Genomic DNA, 24,370 nt, shown 5'->3' on the forward strand with positions numbered 1-24,370 from the left:
GGCAACTGCCCTATCTGCCGCAGCTGCGGCCCGACCGGCCCCACACCAGACTCAGGAGCCCACATACTCGGCGGGTGCCCCCACCCAACCATGAAGGGCATGTACATCAACCGGCATAACCAAGCGACGCGCACTATTGCCGACTGCGTCAACGAGGGCCACCACGGTGGTGGCTTCATGATTATGGACGCCGGTAAAGAAGAGGATCTCCCGCCGTACTGCAGTGGGACGCGCGTCCCCAAATGGATGCTGCCACACTTAGCGGACGAAGAAATCCGCCGCCTCCGCCCAGACATCCTGTTCATCCCCGACCTCCCCGCGCACAGAACCAAGCGCAAACGGTACCAGGGGCCGGAGTGCAAATCCAAGCACGATGTTTACATTGTTGAAGTGGGCTACACCAGTGACCTGCAGCACTCCGACAAACTCGAACAGAAAACCGCACAGCATGCACGGCTAACAGAGGAACTCACGAAAGCAGGCTGGACGGTGCACTACACCGAGGCGCAAATTGTCACCCTGGGAAGTACTGGGACTCTAACCAACACACTAAAACCGCTACTATGCAGACTCGGCTCGTCCGCTGAGCAGGCCCAGAAGACCTGCCTGCACCTCCACCGGCAAACAATCGAAGCAGCGGGCACGATTATCCGGGCGCGGCGAGTAATGGAGGGTACAGTCAAGTAACCGGTACAACCCGAACGGTCTCCCACGGTGGTGCGGGCATACAGGAGCGGCTACGCCGCCCCTCAGTTCCCCACCCCCTTAACACACGCCAGGCCCCGGCCGGCGTACTATTATTATTATTATTATTATTATTATTATTAAATGAAACGCGATGTGGGTCAGCGTTGCTTGCTTGGGACGAAGTTTGGCGGCTGTTTTCTTGTTTGTTAATAATTGTTTCCTGCGCACTCAACCTGAAGCGTTCGGGGCGAGGAGGGGATGAACTAATAGAGGGTTTCATGATGAGAAGAAGGAAAGGAGGGCGTTTAGGGTTTGACGAGTCTGTGTTGGGAACACTTAGAGGGAGCTTACACGCTGGTAAGAAAGCACTGACTGTTAGCCCTGGACGCGGCCTGGTTGTCTGCTTGGCCTTGGAAGTCTGATGTTACGCGTTGCTTGCCACTTCCGTTGCCGTACACAGGGTTCCCACCGCCGCCGGCGTCGTTCCTGCTGCCGCCTGCTCCACAATGAAGAGCAGCGGCGCGGAACAATTGCCCCGTCCGTCCGCCCGCCGGCGCGCGCGCATCTGCGCTTCCGCGACAGAGCATGTGCACGTCAAACCAGAAGGACGGTTCGTACGGTATGTATTTGTACATATCTTCAACTGGCTCACGGCTCACGGCCCCGCGCACAGGGTCCTGACCTTGTACTTGACTGTACGCACGCTGCCCAGCGCCGACGCCGAACCACCTACTCTACCGGTCGGGTGAAATGGAGCGCTGACGATACAATACATGCATACACGACTGTTTCATTGCGCACTGTGCACCGTCACGTGACGTGCGTGTCTTCTCCTGATTATCCTGTTATAGATGCGGTATGATGAGCTGCCTCCATGATGCATGTTCCGTTCTGTACACTATTCCCGAACATGGCGCCTGAGGGTTCGAGGGCGTCTTACTGGTAGGGTAGCCCAAAGGTTTAGACTTTTTAGAAAAGTTATCACATCTCAATCTCATTACATCTCATTAGTCCTATTAGATTGGTTTAGAATCTCATCTAAGGATTTGGCTCTTTCTCAAAAACTCAATCAATCTTCATGAAACATGGTAAATGTGTTCCTTGTAGTTATATTCTATTGTAAATAATATTTGGGACGCATGGACCCATGGGTCCAGCAACGACGGACGGAAATTTTTATTTTAAATCCTGGCTGTCTTATGTGCTATAACGCACATCTTGTACGCTCGCACATCACACCCAGTCCGAGGAGACATGCAGGAGGGAAAGCAAACAACCATGTCTGTACGGCACAAGAAGAGCCTTAGGCCAAAGCAAGTCACAAGCCTGGGTCCTAAACAGAGGGCTGCCCATGAACGCTAATCGGTTTTCCAGCCGACAAGGCCACCGTCCGTATCGTACTCGCTGTTCATTTTGGCTTGGACCTCGGCATGAATATCATCCAAAATCCTGCCACTGAGCAGCTTGCGGCTCCAAATCTTAATGCCAATAGCTGCGCAAGCCTTCACGAGGTCAACATGCTCAATGAGGGGACCCATAGGGCCAGATGCTTGAAGAAGGTGGCAATCTGACCAGCAGAAGCAAAGAAATTATGAATCGAGCTGCAATCCTCGGAGAGTAAGCGCGGGGAAAGCTTTCAACCTCTGTGGGTTCTGGGTCGTCCACTGGTGTGGAGGGAGGCGGAGGCGTTTGAGGAGGCTTAAATGCTGTGGATGGGTGGCACTCGTTGATGTGCTTGGGCGCTACGGTTGAGGGATTCGTTGCGCTGAACTCCTTGCCACAGCAGCACTGAATCTTCACATCGTTGTTCATATTGTTTCCGGACAAACGACAAAACGAGCTCCAGGGGATGGTAACTAAACATTTCTAAAATTTCCTAATGTCGTACACTACATAACGGCCTAACTGTCATCTAATGAGCCCAAATCGACTATCTAATTTGTAAATAGAATACTCAATTAGATTTCTAGCTTTAAAATCCAAACTTTAGATGAGATCCAACCCTACTTACTGGTGACCACAAGTCGCTGGTTCGATCCTACCTCATTGCGAGGATTATGGGGTCCTGCGGGGCCCCTGGTGTGGGAAAGCAGCTCCGGCTGCCACGGCTCTTCAGTTGTGTCCGAGCCCCCCGCACTGGTAGAATCTAACGAGGTTAAATGTCTATCAATGATGCGTCTGGCATGTTTGGAGCAGAGCAAGTGGGTTACCTGGGTATGATCCGAGTGAGAGGGGCCCCAGATGCGGAGGGGTGGGAAATCCAAACCATCCAAGTCAAAAAATGGTGCCACAGGGGTAGCGGACGGAAGAGAGCTAACCCTGCTCGGAGCTGGCTGCTCCCTAGGGCCCAGCGTAATACTGACGCTAGGGCCCAGCGTAATACTTTTGTCCTTTCTTCCCTGTGCGCTTATTATTATTCACTAGGTAAGTTGTGGGCTGGAGCTGTCATCGCACACCACAGCATGCGGCATGCATGTGGCTAGCCAGCCGGCTGTGGCGGGGTGGTGGATGGATGGAGAGAATGCGTGTGCAGTTGGGCTGAATAGATGACAGCCCAACACTTTGGTTTAGGCCTCGCACAATTATTCATTAATTTATTGGGCCTTTTCACACTGCTGTAGGTAGCCATTCATGGGTGTTGGGGCTGTAAGTGTGTGTACCTTCGGGCTGGAAGTGCACGATACCCCCCTCCGGCATCACTTGACCCCAGCCATGCATATGCAGAGGAGTAAGAGAAGGCACGAAGTCGCCAGCAAGGGCGGCATAATCCCATGGATACTATCAGAACATTCATCATCGATTACAATAGGATTATCCATTGCTGCAAGAAATGCTTGCTTGTCCAGACATGCAGCAGGACTATTGAGTTATTCCCCTTCTTACCTTTCTCCCTGTGCACCTATCGTCGGCCTGTGTGCCTGGAACTAAGGAAGTGGACATGGTTATCAGTTGCTGGCGCGATTGACTCCATGGATAGGGGCGTAAGCTCTATAACCTCTCATCATCACCACCTGCAGTCCTTATCTACACACAAATGCGCTCAAATACGCTGAAGAGTTGCCCCGCATGTGAGCAGCAGCGGATGTATGGAAAGGGAATGGATCATCGAAAAACGCCACCCGATAAATGCCAGCACACGCTGCTTGATTGCATTCCTTGAACCGATACCGGCAGCAACGTTCGCATGTTTATCTAGCTCCGCCCATTGTGCAGTCGACAGAGCCAACATGGAGTGGATTTGCGTGCTGATGAAGGCAGCCCACCTCACTGCGCACACAAGCCAAGATAATGCCTGTTCGGGATGCTAATGGACCATGCAATGAATGCTTTGAATAATCGCCTTGTGACTTTTGCAACCCACATACGCATTGATCACGTAGGTTTGCTTAGGAAATGATCATCACGTTCATCATCAATCATTATCACCATGCATCATTTGACCTGTACATACGTGTGTGCCCGTATGCACATATGTACACCCGCCGCCACCGTACCCTGGTATCCATCCACCGCTGCATGTCAACAGCGGCTGCTGCATGCAGCAGACCACCCGCATGTGTGACATGCATACGCCCGCCTGGCGTGTACATGCTCTAAGAAGTCCGATCCCTCGTCGGAGCCATACAATGACCGATTATTATACATGTAAGCAAACCAGGCGTCCTTAACTGCGGACCTACACAACTAATAACTGGGCATAAAAAAGCTCGCTCGGACGGAGCACGCACACTGCAAATTCTTGTAGTTTTGTTTCTTGCATGCAAGCAACATCAGCAAGGAGAACGAACAGAGGACAATAAAGGCAGGAAAGGCTCCACGGGGATGGGCGGCAGGCGCGCACGTGCATACATGGCCCCACGACTAGAATAGCCACAACGCGAACACGCACTCTAGGTTGTAAGGTGTGGAAGATAGACGCGCGGATGATTGGCTGACTGGCTGGACGAGCATTCAGATAGGTGTCAATCGGGGCGCACGCCCCACCTACCGCCATCGACACCACCAGTGTAACCAGCAGCCGCTCACTCGACTGGCTGCTGCCAATAAATGCTCAATCGAGGGCATCCATGCATAAAACGGGTGTGTGCATGGTGTGTGTGGTAGGTAGCCACGCACGCACAGGCTTGCTTCCGTTTGAATGAAACCACGTTGCACCGCCTGCCGACGGACTTGATGATGAACATGCATCCGTCAGCCCGCCGTACATACTAATCGTACAGGGGCTGCTCGCGACTGATCATCCCTTGCATCGAATGATGTCAAGTGCATCCAGCGTAAGTTAAGAGATGAAACTAACTAACGACCGACAATCGATACCGGCTTGCTTCATTACCGGCCAGCGAGTTGCATCCCATAAATCCCGGTGATTTCACCTTGTTAAATGGTGACATCTGGACATACATCTCGATTGACTTACATGACCACCCGACAGCGTCTAGGCGGGCTCGGGGAGGTTGCACTGCGGGCTGCCGGCGTCGTAGTAGACAGCGCCGGTGGAACCACTCACACCCGTCATAACGACCACATCAATCGGCACCTGGATCCGTGCCATACCGTTCACCATCGTCCACTCCGCAGCCTCCTTGAGCCCGAAGGACTTGGCGTTCTCGATGACCGACGAGAAGGGCCTGCATGTCATTTATAGCAGAATCCAGGTGGCCACGGCCGCATCGCAGGCGGGCGGGATTAGAAGAGCCGCGGCAGGGATTAGGAGGCCCGCGGGGCCGGCAGGGGGCCGGGGCAAGTGCGATGAATAATGTATGTTGTTACAGGGTGGTTAACTTCGCCAGCGGCCCCCTTTCCCGGGGCAGTCCCTGCTCTCCCCTGCTAGAGGGGCACCCTAATCCGTCACCCCATCCGACTTCAGAATGTATTCGTTGGGTTCGGCAACTCACCACCAGCATCCAACCAAATCTAGCGGATCAACGGCGCATCAACTTAGTTCCTGGTCAGCTCGCAAGTTGATATTATCACGTCCTACACCGTCCATAAGATGGGGGGCCACCTCCCATTTCATCACTCCTCAAACACCCGAGGAGCCGGCAGGCGGATTTGAACCCGGGTCGTATAATGTATGGATGCTATGGAGAAGGTTTAGCTCACTTGGCATCTCCTTTAGTACTCTTTGCCTGATGTTACATTGGTGCGAATTGCTAGGAGGTGGGAACTCCCCGGATCGGTCTGGTTACGAGCATAACGCACTCCAATCATGACCGGAGGTGGATGCCCGGGTGGGCGGGAAGTATACCAGCTGAGTAAAAATGAAGACCTCCATTTCAGACGGGGACTGACAATAAAAATGCCACAATAATAAAGAAATGCGCATTCCGACGGGAAATCAAATAACCATTATCCTATGGATATGCCCGGAGGACGTTCGCTCGAGGGGGGAGGAATATAAGAAGGGTCAGCTCCCTTGGCATCTCCCAGAGGACTCTTTGCCTGGTGTTACACTCTCGTAGTCCGAGAGCGACGGAATGTGATGATACGATTGATGGCTGCGCGCGAGCCAGATGAAATGAATGAATCCATCAGCTTATTAAAGAGAATCAGCAGAAAGGAGAGCGAGGAAGTAAGCTGACGGCCAGCAGAAGGAAGCTGGTGGGCTAGCTGTTGCACCGATCTAAGTAGCCCGGCTGAAACGCCCCGCCCGCCCGCCCGCCCACACACGCAGAGCTTGGGAAAGAATATCTCGCAACGCACTTACTGGGCACGGTAGTAGTGTGGGTTGCTGTCAGCCCACTTCTTCCAGACCCTGCTCGATTTGATCGAATAGGAGGAAGCAGCAGCAGCAGCAGCAGATCGATCGATCGATCGATCGATGGAGCGGGCAGGCAGGCACAGCGGGTTAGGGCTGGCGTGGTGGAACGAGTGAGGTGAAGAGCACCGTACGTTGTACCTACATATGCCGCTGGACACTAGACGTACCGCTGGTGCTTGATTATAGGCAAGTGAGCCCAACAAGCAAATGAACCACCCCATGCGTCAACTGATGGTTGCTACGGCGGGGGGCCTGTTGCATGCATGCACGGGGATGACCCCCCACTCCTGCACGCGTGTGTACGTGTAACCCCGCCCTGTGCTTGATGAGACGCGCGGCGGCGGCTGAACGCATCCTGCGGATCTGTAGCATACCTATCAAGATGGCTGCGTGCGTGCGTGCGGGTGAACATTTCAACATGTATAGTATTCCTTCTCTCACGCACCTGGCGTCGTCGTGGTGGAAGCCGACATAGCCGTTGATGGTCAGCCAGGCGCTCTGAATGCCCCTCACATTGGCGACCGTCATCCGCGTTAACAGATGCGCGCACTTCTGGGTGGGATTGGTCGCGGGGTTCATCTGGACAGAGTAACTCTGTACTGTGGTCGCTGTCTCGGTGTTCGCCACGGCTGTGCCGTCAGACCAGGAAAAGCTGGACGAAGCTGAGAACGAGATGCCAGCCTGAAATCCCCCCAGATCGTTTTTAAATCCGAACAAAATTTGGACCTGTGGCGCAGGGTTGAAGTAGTCCTAAGCAGTCGGCGTACGGAGCAATGACGGAACGAATGAACCACGCATAGCGAGGGTGGCGAAGCACCAACTGACAGGTTGCAATCTGACGAAGCCGCTCCTTGGCACCGGTCATGTCACAGCCGGCAGCGGCGCGCGCATCGGTGCAAGACGTACAGTGAACATGAAATATTTGCACGGACGATGAGCAGCACTTGTAATGACTGACATGTATTTTTGTGGGCACACATAATGTTCTCCCCCCCCCGTTTTAGTATTGGCTTGCATGTACCACTTTGCCGCAAGTAATTGGCATGGCTGTCGGGAACTGGCTAGGTACGTACGATGGCCCAAACCTACCCTGTTCGTAACTCCGAAGCTCTGGGTTGAAGTTCGGCTCCGAGTGATGATTGTTGACTGGTACGACTGTGTATGCAAGCGGGCAGGCAGGTCGGATCTGAAAACACACACACGAATTTCATTACCCGGAAAGACTGCTAAATATGTCGCACGCATGCACGCACACATGCACATGATGACCAGGAACTAAGTTGAGGCGCCGTTAATCCGCTAGATTTGGTTGGATGCTGGTGGTGAGTTGCTGAACCCAACGAATACATTCTGAAGTCGGACGGGGTGAAAGGATTAGGGTGGCCCCCCTCTAGCAAGGGAGAGCAGGGAACTGCCTCCAAGGGAAAGGGGGCCGCTGGTGAAGCTTAACCACCCTGTAACGACATAAATGATGGACACCCTAGCTGCACGTACATACACGTGCACGCAAAGTAATCATTTGGCATGCAGTAGTTCTAACTAGCTGTCTGTAAACACCATCACCCACATGTGCGTCGATCTGGCATCTGTAGTTGAAGGGCCTGTACGGGCACACCACCAGCATGGAGGTTACGTTGTCCAGCCCCGACGCCGTTCTGTTCCACACCGGCTCGTCCAGGCCGGTGGCGATCTGCGCCGGCTGCAGCCGCAGGAACCAGTCGCGCCACCAGTCGGTGTTGCCGTCCCAGTCGACCTCGCAATCGTCTCCGCCGCTCTGGGCCCTGCAGTAGGCACTCATTAGAGCTTTCAGGCGCTGCATGAACACTGGCGAGATAGACCCCTCAAAAGCAGACACCGACGCGCCCCGGGTGTCGAGCTTTGCGGCCGTCTGCTGATCACTGTAACTACTGGTCTGCTGCTGTGCCGCCCTAGCTGCAATGTTGACCGATGACTCATCAAGCATGTAGGGCGCGGTCGTCGTCGTCGTCGTCGTCGTCGTTACGGCGGCAGACGACTTCTCGTATGCGGCCGTGGCGGTGGAGACGGCGTCGATGGCAGTGTCCACAGACGCCATCCGGCTACTGACAGTCGAACGCAGGGGTGGCGGTGGCGGGGACGAACGCAGGGGTGGCGGTGGCGGGGACGAACGCAGGGGTGGCGGTGGCGGGGACGAACGCAGGGGTGGAGGTGGCAGGGACGAACGCAGGGGTGGCGGTGGCGGGGACGAACGCAGGGGTGGCGGTGGCGGGGACGAACGCAGGGGTGGCGGTGGCGGGGACGAACGCAGGGGTGGCGGTGGCGGGGACGAACGCAGGGGTGGCGGCGGGGATGGCTTGGCGTTCTCGTTAGGAGCAGGGTCTGCCGTGCGGGCTGAGGCAGACGTGCAAGTGAGACTGTTGAGGCTGTAACGCTGCGGGTTGACGTATCCGTAGGCCGGTAGTTGCATGGAGAGGGTGATGGGCGTGGTCACACGCACGGTGGTGCCGATGACGGTGAATGCATTCGCCCTGGCGATCTGCGCGGCCTTGGCGGTGTTCACGATATACCACAGCGGGTGGTACAGATATTTAAAATCAGTCCTCCCGTTGTTGATGTTCTTCCAGGCTCGCCAGTCGTTTTGCCGCGTGCCCACACCGCCAGAGAACTCCAGGTACACCTCTGCAGAGTTAAGGGGAGGGGAGTGCAGGAGAGCGGAGCGGAGCAGCAGCAGCAGCAGGACATAAAGATGGAGCGGCACCGCTGGGTATCATATTTGCACGGTTACACGCTAGGGATTCTGTCGTAGGAGGACGCACGGCTGTCAGTATTATTATTTAGTGCAAGAAAAATAGTGGTGGCACGCAGCTAGCAACAGGGAGCAAGTGGTCGAGCGAACGTGCCCAGCCAGCTGTCTGGCGCCATCGATGCACTCACCAAGCTTGCCGACCGCGGCAGTGCGACCCAGAGATATGGTGAGGGAGGAGCAGTACGTGTCATTTGGACTAGTGGTCACTGAAGCCGTTGCCCCCTGTTACATGCATGTATACCGATGCGACAGAATAATTAAAAAGCGTGGCCAACCGGTGGGGTGAGCATCTGATGGAAGGACGGAACGCGAATGGAAGGAAATGGAACGCAATGAACCCGGTTTGTTTGGTAGGTTGTTTGGTAGGTGGGCCGACAGAAAGCACGCAAATCCACTTCACAATGCTGAGAGCGGGCGGGCGTGCGCTATCGCTATCGTGTGAGGCAGATAGACATGTCGATGTTGCACGATACGTTGTTGCTGGGCCCATGCATGGAAAGCATCTGTGTACGATACCGCGCGGAGACGTAAGTACCGTGGATTGCCCGATGATTCTCGCCGTGGACTCGGAGGCTGTGGAACTGCGGTTGCATATATGCGGACGCGGGGCGGACAGCAGAGTGTGAGAGTGTGATTGAAGTACATCAGGCACATATCCAGCTGGATGGCCAGCCCTACCTCCAGTCGCCCGCATGTATGTGCATTTAGAAAGAACACACATCGACCACATTGCACATGCTGTTATTATTATAAGTTTAATACTGCTGCTGGCTCTACTCCTTCGGGTCTGGAGCCCACTGTAACATACTACTACTACTACTACTACTACACTACTACCGACCGCAGTCGCCCAGCCGCACCGCCGTACTACCTGAACGCGAAGTCGAAGGTCGACTCCATCGTGGCCTCCATGGCGCCGAAGGTCGCCGTGACCTTGGTGACTACACCCGCCTTGAACTGGTCGCTGTAGCCCCTCGCCTGAGTCACCGCCACCGAGGACGCGGTCTCCAGCCGGGGCGAGAAGGTGCAGACGCCCTCGCTGGTGGGGTTGGGCCGGCAGGTCAGCACGCTGCGCGAGGCCGCCCTGGGCGCGTCCGAGGCGGGGGTGAGCACCATCTGGGTGTTGCAGGTGTTGTTGCTGAGTGACGGAAAATCGTAGAAGTACTCCTGATACCAATTCGTAGTCCCCATGAAATCGATTTCATCACTGCGGGCGATCGAGCGAGACAGGTAATAACAAGCGATGACGATCAAGCATAAATGGAGCTCGAGACACAAACATGCCCACACCTGTAGCAGCCGGTACACAGTACGACGCTATAAATACGCGCGTAGCGCGACCACCAGCATCTCGAGAGGCCTTTTCAGCGGCCAGCTGCTACAACACCCAAGCGCGTGCTTGATGTGGGGGATGTGGGACAGGGGGTTCATATCTTCACCCTGGGCCCGTTACCTGACAGACCCTGCCTTTTCCAGTATTTCGGGGCACCCTCATCCAGTCACCCCCTAGCCAACTCGTCAGTGAAACCCTCAGGTTCCGCACCCACCACCATCCAACGGGTTCAACCAGATCGACGATGGCTCAACTCCATTTCTGGTCAGATCTCAGGCACATTCTTACCCTTCCACCATCGGAAGGATTTTCCTCCTTGGCAAGTCTCGATCCCGGAACCTTCGGGGTCATCGGTGTGTCCCTTACCAGTAGTGCCTGACCTATGCATGCAGGACGCACAAATGCTTCATTATGCGACTTACTATCTGCACGCAGGGTAGCGCAGCTCACCACTTGGCGCCGCTGTTGGAGTAACAGTAGTCCTGCACCAGGTCAGTGAGCGCCTGAATGGCGCTTCCAGGGTAGAACTGGGTTGGCTGGGCCGGCGGGCCACCCGCACATGCGCCTGCGTGCACGTGAAAGCGGGTGCATGCGTGCACACTCAGTTCCTTCCTGGAAAACCGCTAAGAAGCAGGCCAGCAGATACGAATACATTTAGGTCCACGTAAATATCACACCGCACTTGCACCCATCCTTGCTTCATGTGATGGATGTACGATGCATGTACATGCGCTGTACACACGTACGTGTGTGGATGATGCGGGCCCCATCACCGGTTGGCGACCCCTGCTGATATTGACCTAAGGACATGACCTCCAGCAGCAACCTCGCTCATCACTCATTCATGCACCCAAGCATGCCCGGCGATAGATGGGCCACCGGGCAGGCCACCGAGCGAGCAGAAGGCTGTACCTAACCTCGTAGACCACACGAAAGATGATGCGCACAAGCACGCGCTATCTATGCTGGCGTCGGTGCTCAGTCACAATTCCCACACGCGCATTACTACTTGGGAGTGCTATTCGTCGCACCGATGGTGGCCCATAGACGTACCTGAGTACGCGCCCATGCTGCTCCTCTTCACCCATAGACACAAACCCCCATACGGCATAGCGGGCGTGGCGCTGCGCTTTGCCCAGCCCTGGCTGTTGAAGGCGACGCAGCTGGGGTTTCGGTTGCAGGCGGCCAACGCGCTGGAGGCGGAGCCGTAGTTGCCGATGTCGTCACCGTCTCGGTCAATGTCGCGGTACGCGATGTAGCCGGTGTACGCCGTACAAGCTGATGCCGGCCGTAGCCGCAGGGCATAAGCAGCAGCGTTAGTCAGGCAGGGGGCCGACAGAAAGATTAGCGCCACTGATTGAACAGGGCACGCGGGCCCCCCGCCCCGCCCCGTCCCCCGCATTCCCCTCATACACACACGCACGTTCAACTTGATAGATTGCACACCCGCGTACTTTGTGGATAGCTGTTGAACGAACGGTTGAGGTTTTCGTCGTCTGGAGCGAGGTCGGGAAACAAGCAGCGAAGCTTACCTGTCGCAAGGTGACGCCGCGACGCGGGGACTACCTCCCCCTCAGCAACAACAATGGCAGCGCCGCCATCCGCCACCGCTGTCACTTCCGCCCCGGCCGCCGAGGCTTCCTCGCTGGTGGCCGTGGTGTCGACCCCAGAAGATGACGCAAGCACGGTCCGGACGCCGACGAAGGAGAGGCACATCAGCGCCGCGGCGGCAGCCACAAGCAGGGTTGCCTTACCGCTGTATGGGGAAACGGCCGCCCGCCGTCGTCGCTGCATGCGCTGCCGGTGCACCTGATGGTGCGGGCCTGGACTGGTGAGATTGGTCGGGAATGTACGCTCCATCCTCTGCCTGTCAGCTTGATGATAAGGAGCCGCCGCAGCTTCGGTGCCTGACGACGTATGGCCACGATCTTCTGCGATCTGTACGTTGCCGTGACGTGGTGGTAGGGACACGCAGTCATCAGCAATGTGCGTGGGTGCGTGCATACCGCCGCCCACATAAGACATAGCAGTACACCTGGTTCGTGGGACTTTCTTACGTCGTGCTCTATACTATGTATGTGCAGCAAACGCGATGAAAGTATCTGACGAAGAGGCAGTGATCGGGCACACGCATGTGCGTTCATCCAGGGACAGGGGCAGCAGGCATAAACAATTACGAGCAAACTGCACTGCACCACGAAGTGCTGGCGGGCCAACGACGATCATCAGGCAGGCGGGGTCCACGCGTTTTCATACGCCGTGTATGCCGTATTCTTTGAAGCTTGATTGGCTTGCCAAGGCTTTGTTAGCTCGGTACGTTTCCATTTTATGGACTGTCCTCATCCATACGTTGAAACGTTGGTTACAGCTTTACTGGCGATTACATTGCCAGGCATTGCCGCCATTGCTAAGGAGGCATCCCGCAAAAGCTATAAAAGTCACCTAACGTAGCGGACAAAGATTGACCAGTGGCCGCTTCCACACCTCAAGTTGTGACGACGCCGTTACAGCTACGAAGGGAGTTTCCCGGCTTGGAACCCGCAACACGGTAACGCCTGGAGCTTTATATTTCGCCAACTTCACTTCGGCCTTGCGTGTCGTCACCCGCTCCTAACAAGCGCTGAGGACTGGCACTCTGGCAGACGAGGGATATATCCGTGCAAGCAAGAGAAACTCCTTGCACATTGCAAATGAAAATGCTGCGGCTTACTGCGAGCGAGGAAACGCAGTCGAAAAGCTCGCGATGATCTCGTAATGCTAAGTAGGCGGCAGTTGGATTTTGATCGCCCGCCCGACCGTCAGGGCGATGGATTCAGGGCGCTGACCTGGAGCGGCCTGGTTCTCTTTCAGCTGGATTCAGGGCGATGACCTGGATCCAGTTCGCGCGCACTTTTCGATACAGGGCGATGGGTGATGTACAACAAAGGTCACATTTGGCAAGAGAAATTGTGTTCTTTTGCCAAGTGTGATCTTTTTTGTACGCCATGGGTGACGTACAACAAAGGTTACACCTGGCAAGAGAAATCATGTTTTCTTGTACGTCACCCATGACGTACAACAAAGGTCACACTTGGCAAGAGAATGCGATTGTTACAGTGGACCCCGAACGGGTCGAGTGCAGCGCCCCTAGGAACGCCTCCTAGAACAAAATTTCTCTTGCCAAGTGGGTCCTTTGTTGTACGTCATCCATCGCGCTGTATCGAAAAGTGCGCGCGAACTGGATCCAGCTGGACCTGCAGGTCATCGCCCTGCTGCTGAATCCATCGCCCTGACGGCCGGGCGGGGCAAGACCCCGCGTCCTCTTGACCCCTCTTACATGCCGTGCAACTTCTGTGCAGCTGTTTATTTCGGAACGAAGATTCTCCGACACGTATGCCTGACTAAGTTTGACGCCACTCGCACCATGGCAGAGATCATGGTCAGGACGGCCTTGCTTGCAATCCGGTTGCGCGCTCTGAACAGGGGCAACAGAAATATGTGCGGCGATGTCTCGACCGTTTGCTGCTTGGCTGCGGGCTGGGTTGTAGACTAGTTGCGCCCGCCTTCTGTACGCCTGCTCGACTTTAAATAATCCGTACGCATATGCCTACAACAAGCAAGATGACACCTTTGTATATCTCATTCGAGTTTACTAACAAATTAATTGTTTCTGGAAATAAAGGTTTCCAGCGTATCTATTAAGGTTAAGGGACCGTGTTAGGGAGTACGTAAACTCGCTCATGGGAGAATACCTCGGGAAACGGAGTAGTAGCACACCAAACATTCGCACCCTATACACCACAGCAGAATGGTAGGGCAGAGCGATTAAATTGGTCGTTAATGGGGAAAGTTCAATGTCTGCTAGTCGAAAGCAGACTTCTTACTAAGGCCTGGGCACTTGCAGTTCAGGCAGCCTGATACTTGCTTAATCGTTCACTTGTTCATGGGCTCAAGGGCACTCCATCTGGGCGCGGTGGGGACGACCTGATATGAGTATATTCCGCTAAGGTGGGATGCACTTCCGCTATCCACTGACAAATATACTACCAACGATTTTCAAGGATGGAAATTGTATTCTTTGGATCGGCCCTAAACTTTGTAAGGACAGTAAAGGAAGTACAATCGCGATCGATCTCGACCAGGGTGAGACAGCCCGATCGGGTCCCGACAGGAATGGCACTTGTCCTGAAAATCCCGACAGGCTTTGAAAATGCTTTCGGGCGGACCCGACGAAAAAGGGGGAAAATGCCAAACGGCCATCGGGAGCCCCCGTCGGGGCCCGGAGGGCCCCCGTCGGGGGACCCGACATGGTTAGGGGCGCTAGGACCACCCGATCGGGTGCCGTGGGTCGTCGGTGCTGGTGCTGGTGCTCAATCTGGATGTGCTGCTCCTGTTTATCCGCAGCCAAGGCGCCCAGTGGGATAACGTGCCTGCCTTGCTTAAGGCCCTATCGTGTGCCCAGACTGTGGCAATGCTCTTCCTCATGTGCGATCTGCTGAAGCCCATGAGTGTTTTGAGCCAGCAGTTTCAGTCTGATTCGAAGTTGGTGCCGCACAAGGTTTCCATTCTAGTAAATACCGCGCGAAGCAAGTTATCACGAGTAACCGAGAGCGAGGCTGAGGGCCAGCTACGCAATGCCGAGGCCCTTTGTGGGTTTCTGCGCGCCTTCAGTACCCGAGGCAATTGGCATGCGAAGAAGGGCAAGAAGATTCCGTTAGAGGGCGAAATAGATCTCGACGAGTTGGAGGACTTTGCGATTGAGTTTGTTGCTGAGGTCTGTTCGCATCTTGATGAGCGGTTTGTGGAGTCAGAAGTGTTAGATGCTTTCAAAATCTTCGATCCCAAATCATATCAGGGGATGCCGAAGGACAAAGTAAAGTCCTTTGGCAAAGAAGAGTTCAGGGTGCTGCTTAAGAATTTCTGTAGCAAGTCGCAGGCAAATCAGTTATTTGAGCTCACTGATAAGAATCTCCCTCGGGTCCTTGAGGAGTGGGAGGTTGCTAAGGCCGTTATGTACGAGTATAGCAACCAGAATGAATGGGCGGAGTGCAGCCATTTGTGGTGCCACATTGTTAAGGAGCACCTGTCGTCCATGCCCAACGTCGTGCAGTTTATCTTCGTCGCTATGGTTGTGCCGCTGCAAACGGCCTGTGTGGAGCGCGGCTTTTCCTTGCACCGCATCATCAAGGATCGTCTCCGGAACCGCTTGCGTGTGGTTACCATTGACTCCTTGATGCGAGTGCGGCTACTTGCTCAGCCTTTTGAGGTCATGGATTTCAGCGATGCATCTGATGTTTACGCATCTGGCACTGCGGCCCCCACCCTAAAAACCCTTATGGGGGTTTCACGCACTACAGTGCCATGCTTGGATAGTGATGTTGAGAGCGATGAGGAGCCGGCTGATGAGGGGGAAGATGACGAAGAGGAGGCCAGCGAGGCATTTATGAGTGATGGGGATCCAGAACTGTCCAGTGAGTCTGGCAGTGAGGTTGCCGATGAGGGGGAGATGTTCCTCTCCAGTCCTACGGTGTCTAAGGGTCTCCTTGAAGAGCTCGGGTTGTGATGCTCACAGGCAGACGTGCAGGCGTGCATGTGTTGCTGTGTGTGTGTTTGTTCGTGCATATCAGAACTGTGAACTGCAAACTGAGAACTGGAAACTGCGCATATAAAATACGAATAAATGTAATTTCAAGCGGCACACAGCGAAATTTCGTTCTTGCGTCACCCGACAGGTTTTGGGATGGGCTATCGGGGCACCAGACAGAAATTGAAAAAAAAAAAAGAAATTGAAAGATATGCAAAAACGCTATCGGGCGGGGCCGACGGGCATGGGAAGGGGAAAACCGGCAACCCGACCATTTTAGGAAGGTCCTGTCTAACCCTGATCTCGACTCGCAAGCCCCAAACGCACGTACACAAGAAGTGGAATAAACCACTGAAATATTTCCCGTTCTAAGGAATACACAATGGTTATGCCCTGTGAAGAGGGAGCTGGGCATGCCATGTGTAAGATTATCAATGCCATGAGTAACAATATCGCAAGCGTACTGGGCTTATTAGGGAGCACGGTGTACGCACCGCTGCAAACCGTGACCCGCAATTTGCGGCGCCGCAGCACTTGCAGAAGAGTACAGTTATCCAGAAGGTGCACCAATGAACCTAGGCTGGATACCTGATGATCAGCCACACGTGGGACATGCCGACATTTAAGGACCACTGGGCCAGCCGAACTCCGGATCTCGACGCGCTCTCCTGCATACGGGCTTTTATTATCCGAACTAGGTCATGTGAATAACATCTGGTCATAAACGCGTACTTGATCCGGATGTTAGGTGCTCCGTATGCGTCGCAGGGTGGGCGCAGAACCAGAGAACACAATTTCCATTCTTGAAAATCGTTGGTAGTACATTTGTCAATGGTTAGCGGAAGTGCATCCCACGGTGGGATTTTTTTTCCGTTTAGGGCGGGTCTCAAATAATTCTAACCTATGTAACAAAGTTGCTAGGGTCGTCGTAATTTATTCCTTAAGTGTGAGGCTCTGGGGGGGGCTATGCCCCCCCCAGACCCCCCCGATAAGTTACAACTCCCCTCATAGACCAAGAGTCACGCACTGAGTTGGCGCGTTTTCGTTCGTGTGTGCACTCTTCGTGCACATGCGGCCGCACCGCATTCACTGTTGTTATCGTTGTTGTCGAGCTGATTAGGCGATAGCTTGCGCTTATGCTGATTACCCTCCATGGAGGGCAGGGGTAATGGCGCCCGTGTCATCGGTCGCCGCTGGCAGCAACACCATTGTCGATGCATTACCGACAATAGCACCGCCATCCCAAACGCCTGTATCAGGAAAATTTCCAGGCTTATTTTGCTGTTTTGGTGTCTGTCCGACGTTCGAGTCGTTGCCTTTTGCGTGTTTGGCTATGTGAGAACCGGTCACACATTCTGCTATGCCGCGTTGACTCACGGGCTTGACCTTCTTACGGCCCCTCATATCTATTCTATGATTGACTAGGGGGGCGGCCTTTCAAAGCCGAAAAGGGGCTCGGCCCCGGTGCAGCCACTTGACCCCCGTTTGATTCGCAGGGAAGTCCGTACGGCATAAGAGTGCCAGCACAAGAACGCCGCCGCGTTTGGAGTACAGACTTATTATTGAAATCCTCAAACAATAAAGGTCGGCAGACTTGCTACAGCGGTGTAGACCTGTCTGGATCATCGCAAGCACGCAGCCGCCATAGCATTATCAGTACTCTATTTACTGAACCGTTAGCCTTCTCGTGATGCGGCAATCCGTAGAATGACCTACACACAAAGCAGGAGTGTCATTGCGGCAACGTGTGTTGCCGCTGCTGCGCCAAATCCATGAGTCGGGACTGCCCGATAGGTAGGTGGTACTACCGTTGCATCCATGTTCGACGCCGGCCCATCTGCTGGCTGGCTGGCAGTTCAAGGCGCGCCAAAGTGCTTGTGCTTCATGGACCAATTGTTGTCCGCTCCCAGCCAGAACGCATTCGGGCATCGTTCCAATTGAACATTATGAAGTCGGAATGCAGCGGCAAAGCTGATGGTGTGTCGCAAAGGCACACTTCATTTGAACTTGGATTGAATGAATGAAGAAGAGAATAAGAAGGACAACAATCAAACAGGCACGAGCGAGACGCCAGGAGGGAGGTGGTTGCCATGGGTTGGTCTAAAGTTGCCGAGCATGAAGGAACCAACCCATCATGCCGTTTGCTTATGAATCTATAATGTAAGGGACATGCAACGACGTCAGAGGCAAGGCTGCGGCGTGAGGGGAAGTCAAACTCGAAGCCATCGAAAGCTATCTTCGCGCTCCGAAGTATATAAATGTTCTCCTTTGGCCAATCAATAAAGAAATCATGCAGCTTTTACATGCAATCCTTAGTGGAGTGAGATATGGAAATTGATCTCACCCTGGACAGCCATCTTCGCCCACAGATATATCTGAATTCATTCCCTTGGTCTATCAATAGAGATTTAGAATAGCTTTCCGACGCAATTTAAAGGGGGGCGAGATATGAAAGTTAATATGTTAGGAAGCTAGCTTCGCCCACACCTTTATCCGAATTAATTCCTTTGGTCCGTCGATAGAGAGTTAAAATAGCTTTCAATCGCAATTTTAATCGGGGCGAAATAGGATGAAATGTTACACCATGACTGACGGACTGACAGCAGTGAATCTACCCCCCCAATGGCGCCTCGCGCCCGGGGCCTCGCCCAAAAATGCCTGTTTATTCCTGTTTATTCCTTATTTGCCACATTGATTACGATGTGTAAGGTGGAGTGCATGCAACTATGGTAGCGTTTGGTATATATAACATCAGCTGCAAGATATGGACCATGTGTTATTACAAGTTACGTGTGTTCGTTTTTGTCATTTGCTTTCGTCTTTCGTCTTCCGCTTCCGTCTCTTGCCGTACATTTGCTGTGAGTTGCTGTAACGTGTGCGTTAGTGTTGAGACTTGCTGCATGATGGCTAGGCACGATTAATAGGATTAATTTTTGCAGAATTATGGATGTCTAAATCATGTTTTAATATGGTGGGCTACGTATTAGCTGTGCGCAAGTGTGACGGTGAGGAGTTGCTGCAACGTGTGAGATAGTGAGACTTGCTGCATGTAACCGTCTGTCTTTTGCTCGGCCACTACTTCGCAGTGCTCATCTGCACTTCATAAACTACCATTATTCCTCTCTTTCCTCTCTTTCCTCTCTTTCCTCTCTTTCCTCTCTTTCCTCTCTTTCCTCTCCCTCTTCTCCCACCTCTCCCTCCTCTCCCTCTCCCTAGCATTAATAGTCCAGTATTAAAAGTTGAGCAGGCGTACAAAAGGCAGGCGCAACTATGGCCCCAGCATGCAATTGGTTGCAAGCAGCAAACGGTGGAGACATCGCCGCACATATTTCTGTTGCCCCTGTTCAGAGCGCGCAATCGGATTGCAAGCAAGGCCGTCCTGACCATGATCTCTGCCATGGTGCGAGTGGCGTCAAACATAGTCAGGCATACGTGTCGGAGAATCTTCGTTCCCGAAATCAACAGCTGCACAGAAGTTGCACGGCATGCAAGAGGGGTCAAGAGCACGGGCAAAATCCAGCTCCCGCCTATTTAGCATTACGAGATCATCGCGAGCTTTCCTCGCTCGCAGTGATAAAGCCGCAGCATTTTCATTTGCAATGTGCAAAAGGAGTTTCCTTGTGCACGGATATATCCCTCGTCTGCCAGTGTGCCAGTCCTCAGCGCTTGTTGGGAGTGGGTGACGACACGCAAGGCCGAAGTGAAGTTGGCGAAATATAAAGCTCCAGGCGTAACCGTGTTGCGGGTTCCAAGCCGGGAAACTCCCTTCGTAGCTGTAGCGGCGTCGTCATAACTTGAGGTGCGGAAGCGGCCACTGGTCAATCTTTGTCCCCTACAACGGATCCAGTGTTCGATTCCACGAACGTAATGGGTCAAGATTCCGCCCACAATGCCAAAGGATGTGCCAAAACACACCCCTGTCGCAGCAACACCCACTGCCATCAACGTCGTCACCCCCACCACAGCACAGCCACTATCTGGACGCCGCCGACACAACACTATCACAAGCAGCAAAGATGGTACCAACATATTACTCTCTGGCGCCTGACTACTGAGAACGTTCTTTGTCCCAGTAACACACATTGAACGACACCCCAGAATTACCATATGGACGCGGCGGTTTTGGAGGAGTCACAGGTAAGCAGCAGGCGCTACATACGGTGGTGCAGGCGGTGAACAGCGACCAGACCGTTCTGCAGGACTATCGATCGATATCAGCAAGGATGAGGCATGAGAGCCGTTTGAAGTAATTGGACTGCCCCAGCGCGGCTAAACAGCGTGAGCCACAATAATCCCATTCTATCAGTGGTGGTTGGACGCCTGTGTTGTCTACAAACAGTTACGCTGGGAGATGAAAAGGGTCAACATTTCAAACAAGTTATGTCGGCTTCCTTGAAGCCGGACAAAGGGCGGGGCCCCCCTGCATCCGTACAGGCCGGTAGCTAGCGCGGCAGTTGTTACAATCTATGGGTAGTGTCAACGTGGTGGGAGCTGTGCTTGTCGCAGCAGTGCTGATGCTGTGGGAGGTGGGATGCTTGTCAGAGCACGGGAGGCAGGAAGCCCGGCGGAAGGTCACCACGCCATTCGGTGGGCAGTAGGGTGGGCAGAGGCCCGCAGGCACCATAGTCACCTAGAACCTACCGTCACGCTGATCCTGTAACCCGCCTCCCGAACCGCCCCGTACACATGATACCTCGGACATAGCCTCGTCACCTACGTTGGGGACATTCCAGCCTCCTCAAGCGCGGGGGATCTACACACCGACCTCTACAGTTCGAAATACCAAGGGGTTACCCAGAGGGCATGGCACTAGTACTGGTGTAACGAACGAAGCTGGGAAACCCCTTGTTGCACAAGCGAGGGCAGCACTGGCCGCACTGGCCGATATTGTCCGCAGGCCCCCGAGAACACCGGTGGGAAACGAAACGCCCTATGGATGGAACCCCCCCCCCGCCGTGGGTCGGGAAACGCATCCTCCACATGAACGAGCGAGTGGAGGGGGGGGCATGGAAATTCGCGGAGGTGCGACGACCTCATATAGACGCGGAACGCAGAAACACCCACCTCGAGTTCCCACCTCGAGTTCCCACCTCGAGTTCCCACCTCGAGTTCCCACCTCGAGTTCCCACCTCGAGTTCCCACCTCGAGTTCCCAGCCCGCGTCCCGCTTCGCCAGGACGCCAGAGCATCGGGCATCTACACAGTGATGGATCAGTGCAAAAATCCCAGCGTGATGACAAAGAAATACAAATCGTAGGAGCTGCCGCGGTTGATGCACACACCGACACGAGCATCCACATTGATGTCAACGCTGGAACCAATGGATGCCAGATCATCACAAGATGCGAACTGAGCGCATGTAATGCGCTCAATTCACCAAGGACTGAAATTCGACAAAGAATGGAGCTCGAAGCGGTACCGCTCACAAACTGGACCGACTCAGCAAAGATGATACACCACCCGCATAAACTCCAACTCAGTAAGCACAGGGACATCCTAACGAACACCGTACGGCTCCTCAAAACAAGAGCAGTAAGTGGACTTCAAACTAAGATACTGAAGGTGACACCGACGCGCACTGATATAAAGTACAGCGAGGCAGTAGATGCAGCAGCAGTGCCGGCCGCACGGGCGACCACACCCTGAATTGGCGTACGGGGCGACATGGACGAGTCAAACGCAGTCTCGATTACTGGTACGGACAGCTGTAGAACAATAAACTCGCTAGGCGATACGGGGTACCCCTGGTGGGCAAGAAAAGGGCCATGTACGCACAGACCCAGCAGCCAGCAGCAGCACCTTGCCCGTTAAGCGGGGACCCTGACTCGGGGGGGACATGTACTAGGAGGATGCACCCATCCCAACATGACGGCGCTGTTTATTAAAAGGCACAACTCAGCAGTCCGACTGGTTGTGAGGGAGCTGCCAACCGGAAGGTACGGAGGCTGCTATATGATTATGGACGCAGGGGCCCCGCGCATCAGCCATCCCCGACTATTGTGCTGGTACACATGCATCCATCCCGGATGTTGGATGGCCCCCCAACACGCCGGAGGCAGACCGGAGAGAAAAAATGAGACCCGATATCCTCTTCATACCCTGAGGCCTATCCCTTGAGGAAACCAAGCCAGACAGGGTACGCTGGGCCAGGCGAGCAGTCCGAGTACACCGTGCACATCGTTGAGATAGATAGGATAGATACCTCCGACACACAAGCCATACAGCCAAACAGCGCGCCAAAGCACAGCAGCACGCAAAACTGGCGTAGGTCATTAATTTAGCAAATAAAGTGAATAAGCTGGCATAAGTAAACCTTTTGCATCTCTCTTCTTTTATTTAATCCATGAGGTGCACTTTCTACAAAACTGGCAAATGAACTGGAGGACACTGGCTGCCGTTGTGGAGGGCCCTGCACGTCGAGGCGCTGGAGCTCCGCTGCGAGACCCACGGCTGCATCAGCCGCAGCCTCGTTGGCGAGGCCAAAGTTGCCGGTGTTTCCTACAGGTCAAACGGGTAGTGAGGTTGTGCCAGCGGAGATCTACGTAGCAGGTTTTGGGTTTGGGTAGGGTTGGTAATCATGTCCATGTGCCCTTGTGGTGCGACATGTCAGGGTGGAAAATTGTGGTGCGACCTACCGCGAGGGTCGATGGGATGGCACCATCTTCACTGAAGTCTTCGAGCTCCATTTTAGATTAAAAACCTTTCCAGCTAGCTTTCTTACCTTGTCCAATGTACTCGTTGACTTCTCCCAAACAAAGCGTTACGCTAGATCCAGTTACTCTATATCTACCCACCTTATACAGGCTGCGCCATGCGTAAGTCTGTATCAAGACAGGCTACTTTTGGGGAGTCACTCCGGAACCAACAGCTGCAGCTCCAGTTCTACAGCTCGGAGCTTGCTACCTTTCATAGAGGCGCAGCTTTGTATTCGGCATTCAGTTGTCCGTTCAATTATGGTACCGCTTTCGGATGCATTGAACCTGGAACCCGCCGTACTCCTGCTTGACTTGTTACACGAGACTGTATCCGCCCCGTGCTTGCAGGCTTTCCTCTGTACTCATATTTGTTTCCGTGGTGTTTTGTGAGTTATCTGTTCCTGATAGAGGTATTGCAAGTAGACTACTGGCCGCCGGCCCAGTTTGAAGAAAGCGACAAAGATGGCGACGAAAGTACAAAAGATCATGACCCAACCCATCAACCTGATGTTTCGCTTCTTACAGAGCAAACAAAAGGTGCAGATTTGGCTCTACGACCAGGCGGACTTGCGAGTAGAGGGCCGCATCATTGGCTTCGACGAATACATGAACTTGGTGCTGGATGAGGCAGAGGAGGTGTCCATGAAGCGCAAGAACCGCAAGACGTTGGGGCGGATCTTGTTGAAGGGCGACAACATTACGCTTATACAGACAACGGGACGATAAGGGGCTAAGGCCTCAGAGGCAGCGGGTATGACATTAGGGCAACGACTTGACTTTAGACGACAGGATGGGTTTCGGTGATGGCGGTGACATCTTGACCTCCTTTCAGTATGGATGCACCATTGCCTTTGTGACGTTGACGACAATAGATGACTCGGTGCAGGTATGTTGGCATGTTACCTTGGAGCCCAGGTTAGCCAAGGGGCAAAGGTTCTCCGGAGTACGACATTACTTTGCTGGGAGTTGCCTGGTGGCGCGTCCACCTAAAGGCTGGTCGGCGGTGTGGTCGAGATTGGGGCATGTCGGTAGAGTGGCTTGCATTCCCAGCCGCGGCGTTGTCGCGCCAGCATCAGGTGGTAGAGGACGGTAGGCGTAGGCGATCATGACCTACTCGACGCGTCCTCGTGTCCATCATGGCCTACTCCATGCGAGCAACATCAGGGTTACCCCAACAGCCGCGTAACACAAGTTACGGGACATCGGGTGGGACTGTTGTGACGGGTGTGAACCGGCAGAGCTGCGGCGGAGTGTGCATTAACATTCAGGGCTTTCAGGTTCTTTCGGTCCGAGTTCCCGGCTGGCAGACAACGGGTTGGTTCAGACGTTTGAAATGAAACGCGATGTGGGTCAACGTTGCTTGCTTGGGACGAAGTTTGGCGGCTGTTTTCTTGTTTGTTAATAATTGTTTCCTGCGCGCTCAACCTGAAGCGTTCGGGGCGAGGAGGGGATGAACTAATAGAGGGTTTCATGATGAGAAGAAGGAAAGGAGGGCGTTTAGGGTTCGACGCGTCTGTGTTGGGAACACTCAGTGGAGCTTACACGCT

The 24,370-nt window shown here is 54.0% G+C and overlaps 5 protein-coding genes across 5 annotated transcripts; 2 read left to right on the top strand and 3 right to left on the bottom strand.

Moving 5' to 3' along the window:
* Positions 1-2,045: 2,045 nt before the first annotated feature.
* Positions 2,046-2,499, bottom strand: VOLCADRAFT_95216 (uncharacterized protein; the record flags this gene model as incomplete). Its single annotated transcript, XM_002954392.1, has 2 exons — positions 2,046-2,189; positions 2,260-2,499. 2 exons carry the CDS (start codon positions 2,497-2,499, stop codon positions 2,046-2,048), a joined length of 384 nt encoding a protein of 127 aa, XP_002954438.1.
* Positions 2,500-4,538: 2,039 nt separating this feature from the next.
* VOLCADRAFT_106366 (uncharacterized protein) lies at positions 4,539-9,424 on the bottom strand (the record flags this gene model as incomplete). Its single annotated transcript, XM_002954393.1, has 6 exons — positions 4,539-5,315; positions 6,395-6,541; positions 6,894-7,174; positions 7,538-7,603; positions 8,016-9,104; positions 9,362-9,424. The coding sequence occupies 6 exons, from the start codon at positions 9,422-9,424 to the stop codon at positions 5,123-5,125; spliced, it is 1,839 nt and encodes a 612-aa protein (XP_002954439.1). The 3' UTR covers positions 4,539-5,122.
* Positions 9,425-10,100: 676 nt separating this feature from the next.
* On the bottom strand, positions 10,101-13,552 carry VOLCADRAFT_106367 (uncharacterized protein; the record flags this gene model as incomplete). The annotated part of the gene is made up of 6 exons (XM_002954394.1): positions 10,101-10,440; positions 11,017-11,131; positions 11,620-11,844; positions 12,099-12,322; positions 12,376-12,504; positions 13,392-13,552. The coding sequence occupies 6 exons, from the start codon at positions 13,550-13,552 to the stop codon at positions 10,101-10,103; spliced, it is 1,194 nt and encodes a 397-aa protein (XP_002954440.1).
* A 5,545-nt stretch (positions 13,553-19,097) lies between these two features.
* On the top strand, positions 19,098-20,184 carry VOLCADRAFT_95220 (uncharacterized protein; the record flags this gene model as incomplete). The annotated part of the gene is made up of 3 exons (XM_002954317.1): positions 19,098-19,162; positions 19,346-19,529; positions 20,095-20,184. 3 exons carry the CDS (start codon positions 19,098-19,100, stop codon positions 20,182-20,184), a joined length of 339 nt encoding a protein of 112 aa, XP_002954363.1.
* A 3,101-nt stretch (positions 20,185-23,285) lies between these two features.
* Positions 23,286-23,549, top strand: VOLCADRAFT_64746 (uncharacterized protein; the record flags this gene model as incomplete). The annotated part of the gene is made up of 1 exon (XM_002954318.1): positions 23,286-23,549. The coding sequence occupies one exon, from the start codon at positions 23,286-23,288 to the stop codon at positions 23,547-23,549; it is 264 nt and encodes an 87-aa protein (XP_002954364.1).
* Positions 23,550-24,370: the final 821 nt, after the last annotated feature.

This window comes from Volvox carteri (assembly GCF_000143455.1).
Source record: "Volvox carteri f. nagariensis unplaced genomic scaffold VOLCAscaffold_42, whole genome shotgun sequence".
Classification (NCBI taxonomy): domain Eukaryota; kingdom Viridiplantae; phylum Chlorophyta; class Chlorophyceae; order Chlamydomonadales; family Volvocaceae; genus Volvox; species Volvox carteri.